The 23,341-nt window shown below is 42.2% G+C and overlaps 1 protein-coding gene and 1 pseudogene across 3 annotated transcripts; both read right to left on the bottom strand.

Moving 5' to 3' along the window:
* Positions 1–336: 336 nt before the first annotated feature.
* Positions 337–9,525, bottom strand: suz12b (SUZ12 polycomb repressive complex 2 subunit b). Of its 3 annotated transcripts, none has more exons than XM_068727235.1 (17): positions 9,224–9,525; positions 8,797–8,941; positions 8,209–8,255; positions 8,041–8,105; positions 7,876–7,944; positions 7,653–7,702; positions 6,925–7,010; positions 6,562–6,793; positions 6,206–6,311; positions 6,009–6,114; positions 5,643–5,820; positions 4,581–4,669; positions 4,231–4,374; positions 3,950–4,107; positions 3,500–3,698; positions 2,230–2,309; positions 337–1,910 (listed from the first exon to the last, which is right to left on the bottom strand). In XM_068727235.1, the coding sequence occupies exons 1-17, from the start codon at positions 9,236–9,238 to the stop codon at positions 1,598–1,600; spliced, it is 2,082 nt and encodes a 693-aa protein (XP_068583336.1). In that variant the 5' UTR covers positions 9,239–9,525; the 3' UTR covers positions 337–1,597. The 3 variants fall into 3 exon arrangements, with proteins under 3 accessions (XP_068583336.1, XP_068583338.1, XP_068583337.1); XM_068727237.1 differs by having other exon boundaries at positions 2,236–2,309; XM_068727236.1 differs by having other exon boundaries at positions 4,581–4,666.
* A 4,212-nt stretch (positions 9,526–13,737) lies between these two features.
* LOC137884934 (CMP-N-acetylneuraminate-beta-galactosamide-alpha-2,3-sialyltransferase 1-like) lies at positions 13,738–21,425 on the bottom strand (annotated as a pseudogene).
* Positions 21,426–23,341: the final 1,916 nt, after the last annotated feature.

Genomic DNA, 23,341 nt, shown 5'->3' with positions numbered 1-23,341 from the left:
TTTAGCTTGGAGGGAATGGTATTATTCAGACAAGTGGACCATGAAGGAGAGGGTGTAATGATGCAAGAGTCCAAAATGGCTACAACATTACAGCGGAGAATAAGGACAAATTAATTTTATTTCTTTAAATATAAAAGTCCCCCTAGCCAGAGTGTACAGTTAACAATTAAACAGGGTGTTTTTCATAATAATGGTGAATATGTCTCACTTTCTCCAGATGAATACAGAAGCCTTCCATGAAAAGCAAAGGAGGGAAAAATATATTGTTAATTTGGTTTTGCACAAGGGAAGTCTGATGAAACTACAAAACACTACCGCCGTTTGTTTTTTTTCCCTTTAAAAAAAAAAAAAAAAAAAAAAAACTTGTTATGGAATGAACAAAAGAAAAGATGCTAAATAATATACAGAACTAAGAGACTGGTGAAAATATTTGCCTTTGGCATAAACTGCACCTAACAGGACAGACAGACTGAAAGCCAACCATCGAATAAACAGCATATTGCTTTGAGAGAAGAACTGCAATCTGTTAATTATTGGATTCAGAACGGGGCACGGCTCAACATTTGATGCGATTACACGTAAACACAGTTCTGTAAATAGCTTCCCATACTCAAAACACATGGAGAAAAAAACAAACAACAACAAAAACAAACATTGCAACATGGGGTGATGGTAAAATGCGTTGATGGGGTGATGTGCTGCTGGTTGTTTCGGTAAATAAAATATTCAGAAAAGGTTGATTTCCCGGGCTTTCCTTGAGCTATTATCAATGCAGGCCAAAAGGCTTAGGGGTGATGAAGTAGGGCTTTTAGCACGGACCCAAATCAGAATTTATTCTCTTGTTCGGGATCCAAGGCTGACAGTATATCACTATTGTCATGGCAACCTACCAGCAAAACCCACGATCCATGTCGGGGGTCCTAACACAAGCTTTATAAACTCTAGACATTGATGCCAATAGTGTAGGTTTGTTACTGCAACTGTATGCAATTCAAATCAAATGTCAGTCACATGATATCAAACCCACTAAAGCTTCTCCACTGACAGCAGTGGAAACGCTGCATTTAACATTTGGCGCAGATGAATAATAACAAAAATAAAATAAAATGTAAAGGTAAGATTTCTAAATACAAACACACCAAGTGCTAAAAATAATCAGCTAAAAGGATAAGATCTCAACAAGGTTATTGTGTATGTGTACAAATAATCAAGAGTGACGTTAAAAAGTACATTTTTAACTGTAGTCTGGATGCAGTGGTCACATCAGAGGACTCTTTGTTTGTTCACTCCCTCGCCCAAACACAGACACTTCAGTGGCTCCTACAAAACGCATGTTAAGTAGGTTCAACTTACATCAGCCAGTCCTCAAATCCCTGGATTGTGTAGATGTCGGTGTTTCACTTTTTATATTCGTTCATATTTGGTTCAATTCTCAAGTTCCGAAAACTTGTTTACCTTATGTACTAGTCTGCTTCCGGTCAGATCCTCCGGTTCTTGCACCTATCTAAGCACCAAAGGGTTGGTAATGTTCAATGAAGAAGGGGGAAAAAAAACAACAACAGAAAAACATGACAATCGTTGTTCCATCCGTCCTGCATCAGTCTGTCAATGCGCTTTTTGTCCTCTTGCCCTGTTTCCCCCCAGTGGAGGTGATGGCAGTGCCGTTGCAGGCCCCCGCTGAAGCCAGAGTCTGGTCCTGCTGCTCCTCCTCGACGTCCGGGAGCTCCTCCTGGATCTGTCGCAGGCGGGCCATGGCGCGGTCAATGGTGGCGGTGCTCACCAGGTTGAAGTCGTGCATGCTGACCAGATGCAGGAGGAAGTTGCGGCAGAGGTTGCGGCGGACAATGTGAGGGCCGGCGCTCTCCGCAAAGAGCATGATGGCCTGATTCATCTGGTTGTCAGCGATGAAGCTGAAAAGTGGAAGACGGAGAAACAGAAGAGCGATAGTAGCAGGGACTACAGTGTAGTACAACTGCAGTATGTGATTAAACTGAGCTCCATCAGACACACTGTACACACAAGAGATTACAAGTGCACTTCTAAGGGCTTTGAGTTGCTTTTCTAAAGTCAAACCCTGTTCTCCTCTCTTAAGAGTTTTTGAAAGTTACCCCATCAAAATAAAAGCTTTGTATATATATATCCACATTATACAACCACGCCACTGCTTTTAATCTCAGCATCAGGAATAATTAATAGAGGAAGGAGGGATGTTCACCACCTCCCACGTACCCGTACTTCATGACATGTAGGTTCCACAGCTTCATCACTTCCTTCTCTCCCTCGTTGACGTCGGTGAACTCATCCAGTTGCTGTATGTAAACAAAAACATTTTTTTTTTTTTACAAATTAGGATATAATTTATGGCGACATAGTATACCACAACCCTGAATAGGAGCCAACTAGCACGGCCCCGTGGCGCCTAACGGTACAATGTCGTGTTTAAAACCTTGGTCTTGAGAGCAATGGAACTATTTTAATGACCACCAATTCCTTTTAGGCATTTCCTGTTGGCCCTGAGAGTGACTTTACTGTGATATTGATTGATACTGCAGCAAGTAATGTTAGCAGGTGCAGGAAATCAATACTGAAGTGATAAAAGTGTTGTGAACGGGTGAAAGAAGCCAAACAAGAGCACTGTGTTGGCAGTAGTTTTTAGTAGCTGTAAGTTATTTATGGGGAGCAGGGCTGACCCAAATGCTTTTGACTCTTTGTTGCCATGGTAATCCGACACCAAAATCAGTACTCAAAGCTAACTCCTAAAGACTCCTAAAGCAATAGATAGAACATTGAGAACAAAAAGGTGCTATATGGGAATAATACGGTCACTACAAACTACACAGCATGATCCAATATTACTCACTGTTGGAATATTACAATACTGTCTAAACTGATAAGACACAATAGTAGATCAAAAGGGCAAAAAGGAGAGTACAGTCACTATACATCTTACTGTACTTTGTGGTATTTTATGTGCTGTTTTATCATTATAATACTTCTATTTCTAAAGGGAACTTATAATGAGTACCACAGGCTCACTAGCAGTTCCCTTTAGAAATAGAAATAAAGTACAAAGTACAGTAAGTTCATATTAAATTTACAGAGTGCCCGAAATATACTATAGTTAGTTAAAAATATATATATTAAGAAGACACTAGCAGGACATCTCGGCACACTGCATTATAATGGAAGCTGAAGCGTACATTGCGTTCCAAGTTAACTGTATTGTCAAACCAATGAAGCTACCCAGTGAAGCTACACAGATAGGATGTAAAGTAGACTCTTATCCTTAAAAATGTCACACAATGCTTTCTCATGTCAGTCTCAACAAAACTTTAACATTAAGTTCCAATAAAGGAGGGTGAGATTCTATGTTTGCTTCACTAAGTGGAGACGAAACTTGAGGAATTGACCAATAAGGGCGTCTCCATGAGTGGCGGGACAACTTAATTCAACAGTGAAGGCAGAGAGAGAACGACGCAACGAGCAAAGGGCCTCTCACCGTGCCGGTCTTCTCTCGGAGCCACTCCGGGTCCCTCTCGTCCTCGCTGTCCTCCTCCATCTCCTGGGGCCGCAGCGGCATGCAGCTGTCGCTGTGGAAGTAGAGGCGGTTGTGTCCGCTGACGTACGTCCTCTGCTGCTCCAACTCTCCGTCCTCGGTCTCCAGGAACTCGGACAGACTCGGTTTAGTCCTCTTGGGCCTAGAGGAAGGGGGGGACAGATAACAGATCCTGCTTGTGCACTACGAACGCTGGCATATTTAAATCTTTCTTGCTCTCATTTGTTAGAGATTACATGTAATGATACGTCAATAACCTCAATACTGGTTTCTTCATTCTTTTTTTGTTGATATATTCTTGTATACATCACCTGTTCTAACCCAGCTCACTGCTTCATTGAAGTTCATTCAAACAAGTTAATGACGGATGTCTAGCAATGAGTTCAGGTGTACCTGCAAACCAGTATGTGAGTCACAGCGGTCCTCTTAACTGGGCCGTTGCGGCTGAAAGCGAAGCCAGGTTGGCTGTGGATGTCCTGAGGGTTGCCAACGTACGATCCGTCATAGCACTCATTGATGGACACGTCTATCCTGGCTCCTTTGGGATGAGGCTGCACATTCAAAATAAAAAAACATCAGTCTGTCTCTATTTTACATTTGTACTTTGTAGACTTAAACATTGCTTGAAATCACGTGGCATCTTGGGAAGACGTGCGACGCGCTCGGTTCCTTACCACATAGTTGAAGATGAAGCGGGAGTGGGAGAGTTTGAGGTGTTTGAGCAGGCTGTAGAGTTTACTGCAATTCAGGGTACACCAGGGACAGTGAAGATCATCTCTTGCCTCTGTTTGCTGCCGCGTGTTATTGTTGTACAAGAACTGAACACGGACAGACGACGTTAGTTACAAAGCAGATGTAGTAACACTTTTCTTCTACGGCCTACAAATGTGACAGTAATTCCAAACATGTTTTTTTGTTGTTGTTTTTTTTAAACAGACATTTTGTATTTCAGCCCCCTCACCAGAGGATTCATGTAAGTCAGTGTCTCAGGCCCAGTTGTGTTTCTGAGTGTGGTGCGGTGTACCTGATAAAATATACGGAGCTTCTGCCGCGGCTCACACAGGACCTGCTCTTTCCTCGTCTGAACGTCTGTGCTCACCGATTCTTTCACTGCTGACGGGAACAGACGGAAAAAGGTTATTTCTTGGAGAATCACCAAAATCGATTTGATACATTCAACATGTATGTATAACATTTGAAATGACACACACACATCACTTTTGCTAAAGCCCTTATCCAGACATGCTACATTTACAACATCTACAGTCCCCGTTAATTTAATGGCCTTTTGGCATTCAAACAAGACAGGTCTTACGTATTTGGCTCCCTCCTACCACGACATGAAATGTAATAAGAGAGATTTGAGTGTTTACAGGTCTCTCATGGTCTACATCAGTGATGGATTTAAATAACATATTTCAGTTGAATTGAATGTTTATCTGTTGCACTTGACCCCATATATATATATATATATATATATATATATATATATATATATAAAAAACAGGACGTTAGGTAGCGGATTCCTATTTGCTCATGTGCAGCATGCAAACATTTTGCTTGACACTCATACATATTTCATGACTTGCACAGAAACGTGACTCGGGGCCTTGTTCAAAAGGAGTGACCACCATGTTGCCGGCACATTCGTGGAGCCAAGTTTAAGTCTCAAAAGGACTCAACAGCTATGACTCACTGGATGACTTCTGACACATTCAGTTGTAAAAATAGATCATCCCACACCAATATATGACCCATTGAGCTTCACTCGGAGAATCTGGCATGAAATAAATAAATGATCCTTGTTGAATGTTCTGTTGTCATTTTTGAAGACGTGTACAGCACTTTAAATAAAAGCACAATCATTCTAGAAGTTTATGTCCCCTCCCGTCCTTCAGCAACTGTGGATGTCTTCTGCCTCCTGCTCTTAAATGTTACACAGGACTAGATGTAATATAAGGATTTTAGCAAAAGATGACGTTTCCACACAAGAACATTGACAGAAATCACCCACATCGCAGCAGATTTCTAACTCAGCCGGGTCTTTAAAAAAGGCAAAGCTACCCCGTGCTGTTTTCGTACTCACTCATGAGGGCAGCTCGGTGGTTGCTGGTTCGGGTCTCCATGGGGCTGGAGCTGTCCGAGTTGCGCGTAGCAAGGGGTTTTGCCACGGGGGCAGTGGACTTTCCGCTGGCATCGCCTGTCCAACGCAGCATGAACTGCAATGTGGGTCCCTGAGAAAATGTCTCAAATGGTGGCAGTCTCTGTGGGAGCGTCACACAGAGGAATGATCAGTGGTGAGGACCATGAATCCTGAAGATATGAAAGAGAGCCTAAAGCTGCAGCCGCATCAAAATCAGGCACCAGATTTGATGCGGGTGCAGCCAAAAAAGAGGAAAGAAAAGTCCTCAGACGCTTCATGCAGACACATGAACAACCCCCCCCCCCTTACCTTTCCATCCAGAATGGTTTCCCACGTAGCTCGCTTCTTGCTGACGGGGCTGTCCTCCATCCCCTGCATCGACACTTCGTACTCCCCGTCCAGCAGCTGCAACCTCCTGCAGAGAGCAAATCAAGAGCAGTGACTTTTACAGGTACAGTCAAAGGAATGGCAAAAAAGTGATCCTAAAGCTGGAATGGAAACCTTACCTGTTCTTATCAAAGACCGTCATCTGTGCGACAAAGGTCTCCGTGGTCTCTCCCTCCTCTCTGTGGGACGAACTTCTCTTCTTTCTACTCGGAGTATCTATTACATCTTTGCATAAAAACAGAATGAAAATACACAAAATAGAGTGAGAAATGTCATTTTGGAACCAGCAACCGTTTCAGTTACATCTCACATTATTATTCAGATGCTGTTCCCAGACGAAAACCTGCTCCTTGCAACCAGCAGCTTGCTCATAGTCTCCCTATTCTGATCTCATAACAAACTGTTAAATAATTCATCCCAAACTGTGCTTGTGCTGCAAAAACGGAACACAAAAGGCTTGGATGGATTCTCCTACCAATGTTCTCGTTGGCCTCTCCGTTGACCAGACCATTCGCATCCCTCCGCCCCGTGCGCGACACCCTGAACAGGAGCGAGTAGGACTTGACCATGTGGCTGTTGCTGGGCTCAAACTCGTTGCTGGAGACCAGTAAGGAAGGGTAGGATCCATGCTTGGTTTGGTTACTGTCAGGATTCAAAGGCACCTGCTTTTTACCTGTAGGCACTTGCTTTATCGGGCAGCTGACATCCTGAAAAAAATAATATATATATATATATATATATAACCAATCTTAAATTTGACAAAACAGAACCACTAGTAAGTATGATTTAATTACTTGCCGCTCAAGCGACAGACTGTCTCCATAATATTTGACTTTACCTTGCGTTTTTTATGGCAGACTTTGACAAGTAGCACCTCTAAGGACACGGAATTTTGTTCATTTTCTGAATTCTGAGATGGCTTTTCTGTACGGCAAAAAACAAAAACAAAAAGGGTGTCAATCCTTTTGTCCATTTTTGTTGCACAACAAAATCCCAGATAACATCAAACTTAAGTATCACATGACTTCCGTAGTCATCTCTATGTAAGGCTGATGATCTATTGGTATACAAAACATTGTCCGCGTTGCTCCACTCTCTCTGTCCCGAGGATCAGTGTGTGTTTAAACAATACGGACAATGAGCGTGTTCACATGTGTACTAATGTCCTGGTTTGGAGTTTTATTCTGGTTTTGATCTTAGATGGAGAATCCTGTACATATCATTTTGACAGTATCCAGGTTTCTGATCATCTGTGTGCAGTCGGGTCTTGACCCCTCACCATATCAGCCACTATGTTGTTTACCAACACAGAATGATCAGGAACCTGAATAAGGGCCTTAATGTCATGCCACAATAATCCAGGTTTCTATTAGAGTACTCCGGGTAGCAAATCCAGATTTCTCAACACTAGAATAAGGTCTTATCCAGGTAACAACAACACTGTGACTATAAGTTAAAACAACAACAACAATAAACATATTTACTCAGCACATTTTTGATCCATTTGTAAGTAAGTATTTCCCTTTGCACAGATATGCTACACACAAGCACTTGAGTAATGCTTACCATCCTTATGGAAGAACCCAGTGAAGGTTAACTGTAGATGTGATGACAAACTGAAGAACCAACAGAAAAATGCACAGGTGAAAATCAGGTAATACCAAATGCTCCAACTATTAATACGAATGGTCATAAATTATGTCAATGTGGTTTCTCTGGCGTCTTAGTCCCTAAAAACTAGCCAGCAATAAAAATAAAAATAAAATTAAAAGAGGTGGAGCCGTGTTACCTTAGAGAATCCTGCTCTCCTTTCATCTTCTCGACTGTCTGCAACATATCATCCACTTTGAATGTTTTCCTGGGAGGAAGGATTACAAGTCAGACAGGGTTAGAATGAATTAATTAATACTGTGGTCGAACAAATATTTGATTCAGAACATCAACATCAGAATACCTTCTGGCATTTGATCGGCCGTTTCTGTGAGACATGAAGGTGAGCGTCCTGTGCAAAAATATGGGCTGGAAAGGGAAGAAAAGGAATTAATTTAAATCACTCATTTTTAGTGGGCTAGCTAATCAATATATTGACTAAAAGGAAAATATAGTTCAGTAGTTCACTTACTGCAATCAAATTCCTTGTGCGGAGGAATCTGTATATCTGAGTTGGTTCTGGAAATAAAAGTGTAATTGTGATATTTACATCACATCACTCAGGATAACTTTACAATAAGCCCATTCAAATCTGAAACATGAGCGCAAGTACAAAAAAAGAAACAGTCTGATCTCCCCTCCATCAGTCTGCTGTCAATCGATTGTTCTGTGTCACAAATAAATCCAGATCATTGCATTATACATCCCAAATAAAAAGGGGTGTTAACAGGTGGTGGCTGATTTGGCAAAACACCGACCAACTTAAAAAGATTTGAAAATATATGAAACAATTTACGTGTTTTCCAGTCTGATAACTGCTACTTAAATACAGTTAGCATGATATCCGTTTTCGTTAAAGACAAAAAACAATATGAGGAGCTCCCTTTAGAGTGCCAGATAAACTAGTGAGGCCTGTCAGCCAAAAGCAATCATTGGAAACAAAATAAGTCACCATAAAGTTAAGCGGGTCACCTGTTGAATGCAGGGGAAAGTTATTCTCGTGTTAGAAAAACGAAGGGGTGGGAGTAGCATAACAAAGTGAAGAGTGTTAAAATCTCACTTTCAAAGGCCTGCAGGAAGAGCTCATGGTCGGCCTGAATCTGCTCCATCTTCGGCTTCTTCACAGAGTTCATCATCGCTGATGAGGCGGGGTACACGGCGCCGTTAGCTTTGCAACTCGCCCCACTCATAATATGACCTGAGTTCTGCGCGTGAAACAATGGCACATATTAACACACACACACACACACACACACACACACACACACACACATTATCACAGGACAAATGGTGGCAATACATGTTAGCCAGTTGGCAAACACTCGCGTTAGCAGTCGCGCTAGCTAGCTGTGCTAAAAGCACAATGCTAACATGTTTAGTTCGCTTGGTATTTCAGCGTAGTAGCCATTCGTTTATTCAGACCACGACCAACACAAATCCGAAAATCGACACGTCGTAAACATTGGGCGTAAATAAAGGCAACCCACCCTGGCCGATGGCATTAACTAGTTAGCCTCGCTGCCTCCAGCTCAAGCCTGGCAGACTCAACAGCAGAGACCCATGAAGATGAGGAGGAGGCGACGAGACGCTGGCTAGTTAGCTAGCAATGCTAGCATGGTTTACTAGAAAACAAACCTCCGTCTGCCTGAGACTCACAAATCACAGTCGTCACAAATATCGTTTGATATCGGAGCTGCTTAGAGTATTTTAGATATAATTATTCATTAACTATCTGTAATTTATTGTCGGTGTGGACTCCTCTAATTTGTACTGAACAACAGAGCAGTAGTCAGTTATGAGCCAATAGGAGACGGACTCAGATAATCCAGCACTGTGATTGGCTGCTGACCTCCGGAGATGACACACAACCCGCTCTCGCTTTCTGCGATTTTGCGGGAAATCGAGTTGATCAGAGTTCTCATGAAGATGACTGTGCAGCTAAAACTCCCTTTTCACAGAGAGAAAAATGGATTACCATATAATATTGTAGACTATAGTTATTCCAAATCTGCAATACATAGTCAAGAGCTTAACACAGACAGTAATATTTAGTAGTGATATTTTATTTGTTTTATCTGTATAATACGTTCATGCACTTAAAGATTCTGATGAGTTTTATTTTGAAAGTACTGAGATTCAGCTATTTTATACACAAGAAGTATCTCCAGTAACACTTTGGATTGTGTTGAACGTATATAGGGTATGCACTCTCTACTCTCCTGTGAATCTCTTCCTGTGTCAGTGATTGTATTTTTGTACAAACATTTGCAGTAAAGAGCCTGGCTGGCATAAGCTACGACTCATTCGGGCCCCTCCACCTGTTGAGCCAGTACTGCACCAACCGAATCTTTGGAAGCATCCGTGTATATCTTGAATGGGAGTGCAAAGTTGGGTCGTGTCACCACAGGAGCGGAGGTGAGCACCTGCTTGAAAAACGTGAAAGCTGTTTCACACTCTGCATTCCATTTGAAAGGCACGTTTTTGCCCGCCAGGTGGTTCAGCAGTGCAGCATTCTGGGAAAGATTCCTCACAAACCTCCTGTAGTATGAGCACAGGCCCACAAAGGCTCTGACTTCAGAAGGGTTGCAGGGAGTTGGCCAGTTTCTCATCTTTTCGGTGTTGTGGGGGTCAGGCTGGTTTTTTCACGATCCTCCTCGGCCATTTCCACTTGCCAGTAGCCATTCAAAAAGTCAAGTGTGCTGAACCACGTTGAGCCAGCCAGGGCGTCGAGGCTGTCATCCACCCGTGGAAGTGGGTGGGAATCCTTGACTGTCACGGCATTAAGGCGCCGATAGTCAATGCAAAACCTCCTTTGTCCCCCTTTCTTTTTAACAAGCACCACTGGTGACGTCCAGGGGCTGCAGCTCTCCTCCACTAGCCCATCAGTCAGTAAACCAGCCATCTGCCGTTCTATCTCTGACCGCTTCTCCGGAGACGCCCGATAGGCGTGCTGCTTAATGGGGTGATGGTCACCAGTCTTAATGTGGTGTTTAACGAGCGTGCACCTGCCTGTATCGGGCTGAACACATCACAGAATCTCTGTCGCAGTTCAGACAGTTTTGCTTTCTGTTGCTATGTAATCGGTGAATCCTCCAGCGTGATGGGGAGAGCAGCAGGCTGTGGCTGAACTGACTTTACTTCTGGGGAATGAATGAGTGGCATAATATCTGACTTTTCAAGTGGGTAGAACTCACCCATGTGCAACCCCTGCTTGAGCTCCACAGTCTTCCCTGTGGGATTGAGGACACGAGCCACAGTCACGCCATCCTTAACGGTGGTGACTGTGTGGGCAACCACTAGTCGTTCCTGGGATGTTAGGCTCCAGGTAGCCCTCAAACTCTCTCGCAGGCAAGCCAGCAGTGATAGGCGAGAGAACATTCACTGGCACCAGGGCCTCGCTCAGAGGGGGAATAGTAATAACTCCAGCCAGGGACACGTTACAGCATTCAAGGAAGTGTGTTTATTCCGTCAGCTCGTTCACTTCGCTCCTCAAGTCCTGTGCCGTGTTTCCAGACACAGTGTTTTAAAGTTTGAGAAGATCTCTGACTGAGCCTAAGTCCCTGCGCATGCGTGTTCCAGCAGTACATTTACGTGAACATACAGACAGAATGTACTCTGCTCTCATTACGATGCCCTGGGAGCTTCTTGTTGACAGCACACAGTCTATAGTTCTATATTTATGACGTTTTATATTAAATATTTAATGTGTTGAAATCGCGTCTTTGTGTAGACCACATTTCACCGACCAGCGTAAAACAAATTGGTGTTTTGTAACACTGTGATGTTGTAACTGCAATTTAGCCGGTTGAAAAGACGGTGAACATAGGTCTTAGACGTTCAGACTCCATTTCAACCAGAAATCAATGTTGAAATCCGGGTTGGTGCTCACTGGGGTTTTTTCTGGGGCTCCAGTTTCTTCTGGTCTCTTCTGCAGAGGTTCCATGCATTGATGACTGCCACTGTGACAGTGTGCCACCAAATGTACATATACCATCTTCGGGATCTGAAGCTGAACTTGTAAAGTGCAGACAGCATATCAAGGAGGTCAACGCCTCCCATGAACTTGTTGTACATTTCAACAATGACTGGTCTGGGAACCATTATGTGTGTTTTGGATTTTCGATCTCAGCGTTTCACATTTCCCAGTGGTTCGATGCCAACGAAAGAAGAAAGTAGGTTCACAGCTTTGTTGTCACACCATCTTACAATGATGTTGTTTTCCTGGTTTACTCTAAAATCCAATGAGCCTCTCCCCTTTTTCTTCATCTCTTTTTCATCCATCATGTTGTAGTCTTTTACTCTGTTCATTCGGATTGTGCCTATGTAGTGGATTCCTCTTTCCTTTAGGTGCTCAACCAGTGGAACTGATGTAAAATAGTTGTCTGCAAAAACCTGGTGTTTTTTTCCTGCTGGAAGAGTTGATGTCATTTTCAGGACAACATCTCCAGTAACACCAACATCAGATTTTTCTTTAAGTGGATTTTCTGCACCTTGACGAACATCAAAATCATAAAGAAAGCCACTTTGTCTTGAATCCCCATTTGTGAGGTTTTGCTGGCATATAGACACGTAGATGAGATTTTCCCTTGAATGGCACCATAATTTCATCAACTGCATGATATTCTTCAGGAGGTGTGCAAAGAAACTGTTCCCGTAGTTTTTGCAGCCATGGCCTGAGTTTCCACAGTTTGTCTTTCTTCGCGTCATCAGACACATTGAGGTTGTCCTGAAAGTGAATCATTGTCAGCAATTTCAGAAATCGATCTCGAGACATGACATCACAAACTGTGGGGTGCTTTGTTTCTGTTTCCCTGTTTCTGTACACTGTACAAGTTTGTTAGTTCAGCAATTTCCTGTATCATTTCATCAGCACACCTGTCTTCTGTGGCTTCATCAACACATTCATCAAATTCAACAGCTGGAGGTTCATATTGTACTTTTCTCCACCTGTATTCTTTCCTTTTCACTTTACCCCTTGCTGACTGTTTTGTTGTTGTTTCCTGTGTTGTTGGGCCCTCTACCTCTGTGCTCACCTCTGTACTCATTTGCTTGACACTTTCATTATGCAGTGCTGGGCCGTCTGCTTCTGCGCTAGTCTGGTCAACACTTTCATCTCGCAAGTCTTCCTCTTCACTACTATCTGAGTTTCCCTCAGTAAGCACTGCATTAGGAGTCCATTCTTCCTCATCATCATCTTCCCCTAATTGCTCGATGTCACTTGAATTGCCATCAAGAATCATGCTGATGACATTTTCAACATTGTATCTTTTTGCCATCTAAAAGTAAACACAAAAAACAAATCATTTTTTACTCTGGATTTATTTTTTAAATTAAGCAATATAACAAAAAATTATGATAGCCAAGGGATTTTTATTATATATAAAAAACACAAATCTCCACTCAATTACTATGACTATCGAACTTCCTTTTTCTAAATGAGTGGTGGATACCACCGATTGTCGCGATCATTTTGGAAGCAATCAGTCTGACTGCTGTAAACATAAATACTATGGTGACACTCGTGATGTGTTATGTTGCACGATAGATACTCTGGCACTGTTCATATACGTAAATGGAAGAATTGGGAGTGAACGAGTGTTCTTCCTCTTGGTAGTCTCCGTGATTCTCCATTAAGACTCACTGATCAGCAGCTCATGGTTATGCATCAACATTCATGAGGTGCTTTGCATTGACCATTTATGGTTGAATGTGGGCGTGTAGAGGGCGGGATGTGAGGCTGAACCAGCTGTGCACATTTACAGGTTGATTTGGGATTTATAAAAGGAAATTGCGCAGAGGCAGGCATACTCAAGGTTTTATAAGTCAGATTTTTTTGTTGGCGTACCATTTGTGGCTTGTGAGCGCACATACACTTTTAGTATGAATCCTATATGCACTGTTTTATAAATGAGACCCCAGATACTGTGTGTGGAGCAGACCAACCCGAACTCCTTAGTTGTTGTCCTTGGTGACTTTAACAAAGGAAACCTCAGCCATGAACTCCCCAAATACAGACAGTTTATTAAATGCACTAGATGTCTCCCTTCTCTCCAATATGATGGCATTATATGGCACTCGGCTCGACTACAGGAAAGTGCTTCAAAAACCAAAGAATACGCAAAAACTTCAGTTATTACATCAGTTAAATACATTTCATAAGGTCCAGTATACTTCACCATTAACCCAACGTGTTTTAGTCTACTTCAGTTATTAGAATATTTTTGTCACAATCATGAAGACACTTCTACAGTTGGCTATATCATCTATATCGTATACACGTATATAGATATTTATCATTTCACAGTGTTTCTACCATCAGTAACACAGGCAAGCGATCAATCACTACTTCAAAATTTACATCTTGTGAATACAACTTTGACATTTCATGTATAAACACAAAGATCATTGTTTGTTTAAACCTTGGAAAAACTGAAGCTTCATGTACTTTTACTTCTAATAAGCTTCCACAGACTTCGTAAAGACATTATAACATAGTGAAAAGATGTTGTAAACTTTTCCAGAGACAATCAATGCTCTGTGCATTGTAAAACGCTCTCGTTCAAATTTCAATTAACATTTAAATTTTTTTCCCCTGAACTCACCACTTCGTTTATGTTCACAGAGAAAAACACACACACACACACACACAGCAGCATAGAACACTTGTGATGTAACGTATAATTCGAAGGCATTTGTGGTTAATGTCGCTGAACCAGTAGCTTAAACCCCAACATCAACAGGATCACTAACTACATGTACTCTTAGTTCCCTCTCCATTCGATTGTGGATGATTTATCACTCACATTTTTAATCTTGGAAAGGGTTAACGTGTGCAGCAGGCGAGTTAGTCTGAGAAGAGATGTCTCCTGAAGCCTTCTTAGTCTTGTTTTGCTTTGTAAGTGATTCACTATCAAGGCTTGAATATGTAGCGGGGCCGTAGGGGGGAAATGAAAGGGAACCAACAACGCCACCTGGGGAATTACACCCTGGGAACTATAAGCTTAACGACCCTAATATATGGTGTAGAATTGTTAAGGGCTCACAGATTTGTTACCGATATTTTGACGAATATGTGTTTCGTAAAAATTAACCGAAAATGTATTAAAGGAATTAATGAAAATCATCAAAACAAATAACAGCCAAAAGTTGCAAAACAGAAGCAAAACAAGCTAAATGGAGCCAGTAAAACAGCAGCAGGTGAACTATGAGCCACCACAGAGTCCCAGGGACCAAAAAGGAGTGAGGCCAGGACCACAGGTGCATTTTATATGATGGCACTGATTGAGGGGCGGAGCCTAGTCTGAGGGCTGAGTTCACAACCCTACACTTCCTTCTCTGGGGAGCATTCCCCACTACAATCACGTTAAATGCTGATCACCACCTGTGTAAAACTTGAGTATTTGATGCTTAGCTAGCTCGAGGATCATTTTATACTCTTCATCTCCAGGATGTAGTCCAGTCTTAATGTTTTTGTTCATGAGTTTTTCCCAGTAATGGCTCCAGTTTCCATCACTGTCTGCTGCATAACCAAACACATGGATCTGGGAAAACAAAGGTAAACAATTTTAGAAACAGATAATGTGGTAAAAGCGTTAATAAATCTCGCTAAATGACACAAGATTACATGCTTTTTTCTTCATCGTCATTAGCATCCTCTTGTCAATCATTAGTGTGTAACGACATTCACTCAATTTAAAAATAAACCTACCTCGTCACAAATATGCAAGGCAAGAACCAAAGTCATGAAGCCAGTGGATGGATAGCTGCCCTTCTTTTGCAGCCACACGTCATGAACGTACCTCATGAAAGCTGGGTTAAGGACCATCACCTGTTTTGAAATCAGAATTAGTCTTTAAACATATTTTATGAACCATTACCTTTGGAGCCAATAAAGTTTATCAATGAATGCATTAACAAAATAACACAAACCAAATCCTTGTTGGCCTTGATGATTGACTGTATTGTTGAAAAAAGCACGACATGTTAAAGTCAACATCAAATGATGTCAAATGTAAATTTTTTGTCAGTAAAATGATATACCAGGCATTTACACTATGAAACTGCTTGTTTGCCTTGCCTACACGAAGGAAACATCACCACTGGCACTTTGTGTTGCATTTTATGTAAATTATGCTGCAAGAATTTTCATGGATTAATGTTAATTGGGAAACTCTGCTTCGTGACAGGTGCAAGTTGTTTTAGGAACTGAAGATCAGTTGTCACAGACACTTTTGGTGCCTTTGCTGAGCCCTTCAGTGAGAATACGCTGCTGAAGTAGAATTTCACGCTTATTACCACAAAAGTGGTGGTGGGAATGCAGAGGAATATGCTAGGTTAGTAGCATTCATTGAAATGATTCTGCTGCCACATTTGTAGTTGGTGTCCTCATTTAGAGAGGTAGTCCAAACCCTCTGCAAAGCCTTCACAACAGCTCCGGACTGCTATTACTCAATTGACCTTGGATCAGAATAGGTGTGATCAAACTTGATTGACAAGTTTTGCCTTTGCTATCACAGTCCTGCTCTGCAACCGAACAACTTAATAGGATACAGCGCAGCGAGAGGGTTAGCTAGTTGTAAGAACAGTATAGTTGTAGTAATGCTAATGTTTAAATTTCACCCTGCGGTCCGTTCGCCTCACTCCCTACCGCTGGGTGACTTCACCAGGATTGAACGCCAGCTTCAGAGGATGGACCGTAGCAACTTGACTTAAACTGAAATGAAAAACACGACTCACCTTCCAGAAAATCCTGTGCTGAGGGCCTTCATAACCCAGTCAAGATCCAGTATCTTAAATGGAAACAGCACAAGACGAGTGGTGTTATCTAAATCCACAGCACTCTCTGGATACATGACACGATGAGTTGTTTTGGTCCCAACATCTGCTTCATAGTCTTTCGTACGCCCTCTGTTAATTCTAAAAAGTACAAAGGGAAATATTTCATATGTCACTGTAGTTGTCAGGAAAAACAAGGTGTGAATTTTGACTTTGATTTTAGTTTGTGACATTGAAGGAAAAAAAATGTCATGTTTGTCTAGACTCTCTTACCTTATGACAACGTCCTGGGAATCTATTAGAGGTCCGTAATGTGATTTTATCAAATTACCATAATTCCCTACCACAGCACAAGTCCTGCAGCGGTCAGGGCTGGATGCTTCAACATAAGCACTGGCTGGGAACATCTGAAACATCCTGTCCACTTTATTTCTGTAGGTACTGAAACTATGCTTTTCAGCCTGTAGACGCTGTCAGAAACACCAAACATTGCATACCGTTAAACCACATGAATTGTACCGATTAAACAAATTGTCACCACAGTGATTGTCAAGTCAAACAGGATTTTTCTTTTATGTAAATAGAAGCAATATAAAAGGACTGAAAAAGAATTTAAAAGATTTTTGTAAATAAAATAATAAGTAAAGCAATTAGTAAAGTAATCAATATACACAATCTGAGTATTCTGAAAAGAAACAGGGCGGAACCACTCTGCCTGGAACACTAGATAAGCAGACAGTGACACAGTGTCGCAGTAAATAAGGTCCGTAATCGGACAAACACCACACTGACAGAGATCGCATGGTATCGAGAGCCGCGATAAGACTCTGCAGGACTGACGAGTCTACAAGTCTTGAGAGGCAGCTGGTTTTTCACCTAGAAAGATTAAAATGGCTTCAAAGGCTTAAATGGCTAAAATGGCTTAATGGCTTAGTGACTGAACAAACTAATATGCTGAACCTACCAAAATAAAAGGAGGAAAAGTTGTTGAGTCATTGAGTGAAATCCTGTTAAAATCCTTCGGGTCCTTCTCAAGTAGGGAAACTGCACGTTTGGTCAAATAACTTGGCAGTGATTGTAAGCCAAAATATATTTTTCATATTGTAAAATGCACAAATGATTAATATTAGTATTATTTTTTCCTTGAAGGAATAAAGAATCAAGGTTAATTTAATTAATTATTTTTTAGTATAAATCATCCCCCCTCTGGGGAGCTGCATGGACACAAAGCCCTCAACATCAAAGGGCTCTTCCACCACTAACGCCATGACCACCCTCCCCCCCTCTCTGTGACTACTGGCCAGGTTAGGAGACAGCTGGAGAGACTCCACCAATGCAAGGCTGCAGGACCGGATGGCATTAGCCCCAGGGTCCTGAAGACCTGCGCCATCCAGCTGTCTGATGTCCTGCAACACCTCTTCAACCTGAGCCTGAAGCATGAGGAAGTCCCGGTGCTGTGGAAGATGTCGTGCCTGGTTCCTGTTCCTAAGAAGACGACTCCATCTGGCCTCAAAGACTACCGACTGGTTGCCCTCACATCTCATGTGATGAAGTTGCTGGAGAGGCTGGTCTTGGCCCACCTCCAACCGCAGGTGAAATCATCACTGGACCCTCTGCAATTTGCATACCAGCCTCATGTGGGAGTGGACGACGCCATCATCTACCTGCTGCAACAAGCTCAGTCGCACCTGGAGGGAACCGGTGGTTCTGTGAGAATCACTTTCTTTGATTTCTCCAGTGCATTCAACACCATCCAACCACTGCTGCTGAGTGAGAAGCTGCGGGTGGTGGGGGTAGACATGTCCACCGTCTCCTAGATCACTGACTACCTCACAGGCAGACTACCTCAGTGGTAGTGGAGCTCCACAGGGCTGCCTGCTGACTCCTCAATCGCTACTACTAAGCCAGTAGGGACCACAAGGGATAACAGGTGTGTGCATCCCCGAACCTTCCTTTTGTATTAATAGGTTGTAGTTATATAAAAAGGGACAGTACACCCCAAAATCTGAAATACATATTTTTCCTCTTACCTGTAGTGTGCTCATTGGTAGCTCACCTTGTGGAATGGCCGTAACATACTAAATTGAATAATAATTTGATCAAAAACACCTGTGTTTATTGTGCTACGCCATGTCAAAATGGCTGCTGTGAAAAGGGCAGATACAGTAGTGGTTGTTGCAGACACACCTGGCAAAGATCTGCACTCCACTGAATGCATCTTACTGGTCAGATAGTTAATTGGATATTATAAAATTGCTCAATGCACATGTCCAGAATGTGTAACCTAGAAAATTAATTAAATTTGTATTAAACCGTAACACGACAACGAGTATTGTAATTGCTCAGTGGAATTAGCTGGATGATTGATCGTAATAAAAATTTGATTTTTTTATTTGATTTAAGTACATGTGCCAAAACAAGGGATTTGACTCTGATGAAGGGAACCCAGGATGAGTTCTGTGAGTAGTCTGTAAAATAGTTTCCCACTGTATAAAGAAGTCGGCATATGGATACGAGTCAGAGACCTTTCTACTGCCCACATTGAAAAAGAGTGGTCGAACTATGACCAGACTGAGAACTGAAGTTTAGCCACCACAGTGATGGTGACTGTTGAATGTGATTGTATTTTACTGATCCTGATTTGAACTGCAGTTTGAGAGACTGTTATATTGCAAGGTCACAACTTACCTTCCACCAGTTGAAATTATCCTTTGAGAGACTGTAGTTTACTGACAAAAATGGTTCAGGAAATTTGTTGAAACGGTGCATAAACAACGTATCATTTTCAAATAAACATCGGTCACAAGCACAGGGTCTTATATCCAAAGGCGGATAGTATGGTGTGACGTATCCTCTCCAAAACAGTCCGATGCCCATCACAACCAGCAGGAAAATGAGAATGCTCACTTTTGAGTTCATCTTGGATATGTGACGCTTGTGAAAGGAAGGCAACCTGTAGACAAAGCATGTGGTGAAATACACAAGAGTAAAAGATACAAAGATACAAATACAAGAGAGTGCAGTCAGTGGTTGAATGTAACTAAATAGGTTAAATCAATTTGTGATACTTAGTATTTCCATTTCATGCTACTTTATACTTCTACTTTATACTTCCACTTCACTTCCTTAGGAAGTAGTAGTACTTTCTACTCCAGCAACCTTCAGAGGCTTTTTTTACGAGCGCTCCGCCTTTTTTATACCGCAGCTCCAAGCTCTTTAAGGTGAAAATCTGAGACCTTTTAGAAAAGCGCTGGTGATGTCACTGTAATAATTGAAGTAGAAGCTTGTTTTGGCCATTTTTGTCTAGATTGAACTTTATATTTCGGGGAGACATGTAACAAAGCACATTTAGGGCCGGATCGGCCGGGCAGACACTGAATGTTGCTGTTGAGAGCGCTTACTGCCCTACGCCTTGAATCGCCTTGTATCGCCTTGAATCGCCTTGTATCGCCTTGTATCGCCTTGTATCGCCTTGTATCGCCTTGAATCGCCTTGAATCGCCTTGTATCGCCTTGTATCGCCTTGTATCGCCTTGAATCGCCTTGTATCGCCTTGTATCGCCTTGTATCGCCTTGTATCGCCTTGTATCGCCTTGAATCGCCTTGTATCGCCTTGTATCGCCTTGAATCGCCTTGTATCGCCTTGTATCGCCTTGTATCGCCTTGTATCGCCTTGAATCGCCTTGTATCGCCTTGAATCGCCTTGTATCGCCTTGTATCGCCTTGAATCGCCTTGTATCGCCTTGTATCGCCTTGTATCGCCTTGAATCGCCTTGTATCGCCTTGTATCGCCTTGAATCGCCTTGTATCGCCTTGTATCGCCTTGTATCGCCTTGTATCGCCTTGAATCGCCTTGTATCGCCTTGAATCGCCTTGTATCGCCTTGAATCGCCTTGTATCGCCTTGTATCGCCTTGTATCGCCTTGAATCACCTTGTATCGCCTTGTATCGCCTTGTATCGCCTTGTATTGCCTTGAATCGCCTTGTATCGCCTTGTATCGCCTTGAATCGCCTTGTATCGCCTTGAATCGCCTTGTATCGCCTTGTATCGCCTTGTATCGCCTTGAATCGCCTTGAATCGCCTTGTATCGCCTTGTATCGCCTTGAATCGCCTTGTATCGCCTTGTATCGCCTTGTATCGCCTTGAATCGCCTTGTATCGCCTTGTATCGCCTTGAATCGCCTTGTATCGCCTTGTATCGCCTTGAATCGCCTTGAATCGCCTTGCTCTAACGTGACATCCGTCAGAGCAGTGACAAGCTCATCTATATGAAGTATGAAGCAGACATCCTCTGTTTGATGCTCATGGTGAAAAAAAACTATGTAAAACATATATAGTTCAAATCAGCCTCCCTTCGACCAACTACAAAAGTAAATTGCAAATTAAACATGAATGCATCCGTAATAATAACACATTAATCCAATATATGATAATAAAACAACAAAATTGCAGTATTATGGGTACTTTTACTTTTTAAACTTGAAGTACCTTTTGCTGATAATAGTGAAGCGAATAAACAAACCTATTATGCGTTTTGTGAAAGATGCATAACATTTCTACCAGTGTATCTTCACACCATAAAGTTTATTTTCAGATGTGGAGGCATTTTGAATTTGACCTTTAATGACATTTAAATGATTGAAATAATTGAAAATTAAATATTGTGATTTTGGGATTTCTGTAAAACTGCACATTGACACAACACACACGAACACTGCATTTGTATGTAATGAGTATAAAAGGGAAGTAACTTTTATATACCAGTTACTCCAGGTCCTCCTCATCGTCCCTCTGTAGACCATGACAATTTGGCAAAGACAACAAAAAACGGAAAAGAAAATAACTCCACCGTGTAGGCTACTAAACAAACACAGGTTAAATCGTGATCCAGTTATGTGGGCTAAGAAAAGTAAACTGGAACAACAGCTGCGCTTTAACCGTCTCCGTCCAACGGCGCTGTTGATTGGAAGATAAGCAGCAGAGGCTATAGCCCAGGCTATGAAAAGGTCCTGGGGTCTTCAGATATGAAGATATTACGTCACTGTCCTGCAAAAAACATGAGCGTCTCATGAGCACACGTTTTCTCGACTTTTTCTCCATAATGTTGTTGTTTATTGTGATGGAAAAATCTATTGTGTACTTTTCTACTGTGACTTTCTTATGTGCTTTATTCAATGTTTGACAAAACTATATGATATGTCTGCTGTAACTGAATGGGGTTGTGTTTAGTAATCACAGAATGTTTACCTTAGAGGAAGTAAACCACAGGATGCGTAGATTACGATCAGTCGTAAATCTTTAGTGTAGGGAATATGAAAATTGTGTAGATTAGGAGCAAAAAAGATGTGTTAGTGAGAAACACACCTGTTTAATTCATGTAGCCTAATTCAAAATAGGCTAGGCCTATTTACTCAAGACTCTTGCATGTATTGACACTGTCATCGTTTATTCAAATCATACACGCAGGGCGCCAGAGAAACATCTGGCTGCAAAAAATATGCAAATCGAAGAGGAAAGGGAGCTCAGCTGAGAGACATAACTCCACATGCCAGTTAGTCATGATACAGACTCTCTCCCAGGTTCCCATGCTTCACCTACATTCCCCTGGGTCCTAAGTCCCTACACGTACAGCTTCTTGTAACATCTGTACCAACATACATTTATAACAAATACCACATCTCCTCTTTCTAGAGAGCAAAGGGTAGACTGCCTTTGTCTCCTCAGACCTTAGAAGGTCTGCTCCTATCTAAATCCTGAAAGGAAGAAAATTGTTAACATAGCCTCCGTGATTATTCAACCAAACATACATTTACATTTCTCACATGTGCTCAAAACTACACTTTTAGAAAATTAAACTTTTCTTTTTCATTTAGAAGTTCACAGGTTAAGCCTACTAGGTTTAACTATGGCTCTCCCAGACCTAGATCGAGTCTCTGCAGGTGTGACTTGGGGTATCACAGCAGGAGACACAGGAGTCTGCTCAGGAGTAGTCTCTAGAGTTCGTTGCTGTGATGGAGAACATCTGTCTCGTGCAGATGTGTGTAGAGGTATCAGGTGCTGGCGGTTGCGTCTCAGCACCCCCTGAGGTAGATCCACCAACACCTTGGAGTGGAGTGGTTCTGAAGCACAGTTCCAGATAACTTTGCATCAGTTACCCAAACCTGTTCTCCTGGTGACAAGACACAGAGTTTTGCCACGGTGACGCCTATTGTAGTTCTCAGCATCTGATATCCCTTCCTCCTTTTCCTTCCAAGCGAACATGACACTGTAAGGCAGTGTAGGGTCCAGCTGAGAAGGAAGAGTTGGCACTTTGTGTCAGGTTTCACAAAACGACAGACAAGAACCCAATAGCACGACACAGAAAACAGTTCAGGTGTAGAAACCGGGTTTAATAACCAGCAGATGTCAAACCAGGTAGTAACCCGCGTGGCAAACAAATCCAGTGGGAGCAGGCAAAAGGGAAGGTCCAAAGTCCAAAAAGGCAGGTCAATACACGAACAATCAGGATCAGAATCACAATGACAGGTTGATGGATAGCTAGGGAAACACACTAGACAATCTGGCAAAGAACAGAGGGAAATTGACCGGTACATATACACTGAGGGGCTGATTGCTGATGAGGAGCAGGTGAGTATGGAGGCGGGGCAGGCCAGGTGAAATGAAATCAGCAATTAGTGCAGAGCAGGAGGGAGTGGCAGATTCTGAAATGACATGAGAGTTAGTGTGGCAAAACAGGAGACAGACAAATGAAAAACTAAAGCCTGGCTGAAGTTGTGACACTTTGGTGCGTAGACATCTCCCCATGAGGAGCTGAGCTGGTCTATAACCACT

Source organism: Cebidichthys violaceus, unplaced genomic scaffold, assembly GCF_023349555.1.
Source record: "Cebidichthys violaceus isolate CVI_PGR_0920_01 unplaced genomic scaffold, fCebVio1.0.p SCAF_4, whole genome shotgun sequence".
Lineage (NCBI taxonomy): Eukaryota > Metazoa > Chordata > Actinopteri > Perciformes > Stichaeidae > Cebidichthys > Cebidichthys violaceus.
The sequence above is the reverse complement of the archived record's forward strand: the minus strand, read 5'-3'. Positions and strand labels throughout refer to the sequence as shown.

Coding starts and splice junctions, on each gene's coding strand:
- suz12b (XM_068727235.1), bottom strand. Junction 6,794..6,924: donor TCTGCCATAAAAAACGCAAG/GTAAAGTCAAAT, acceptor TATTTTTTTCAG/GATGTCAGCTGCCCGATAAA. Junction 3,699..3,949: donor ACTCACATACTGGTTTGCAG/GTACACCTGAAC, acceptor CCCTTCCTCTAG/GCCCAAGAGGACTAAACCGA.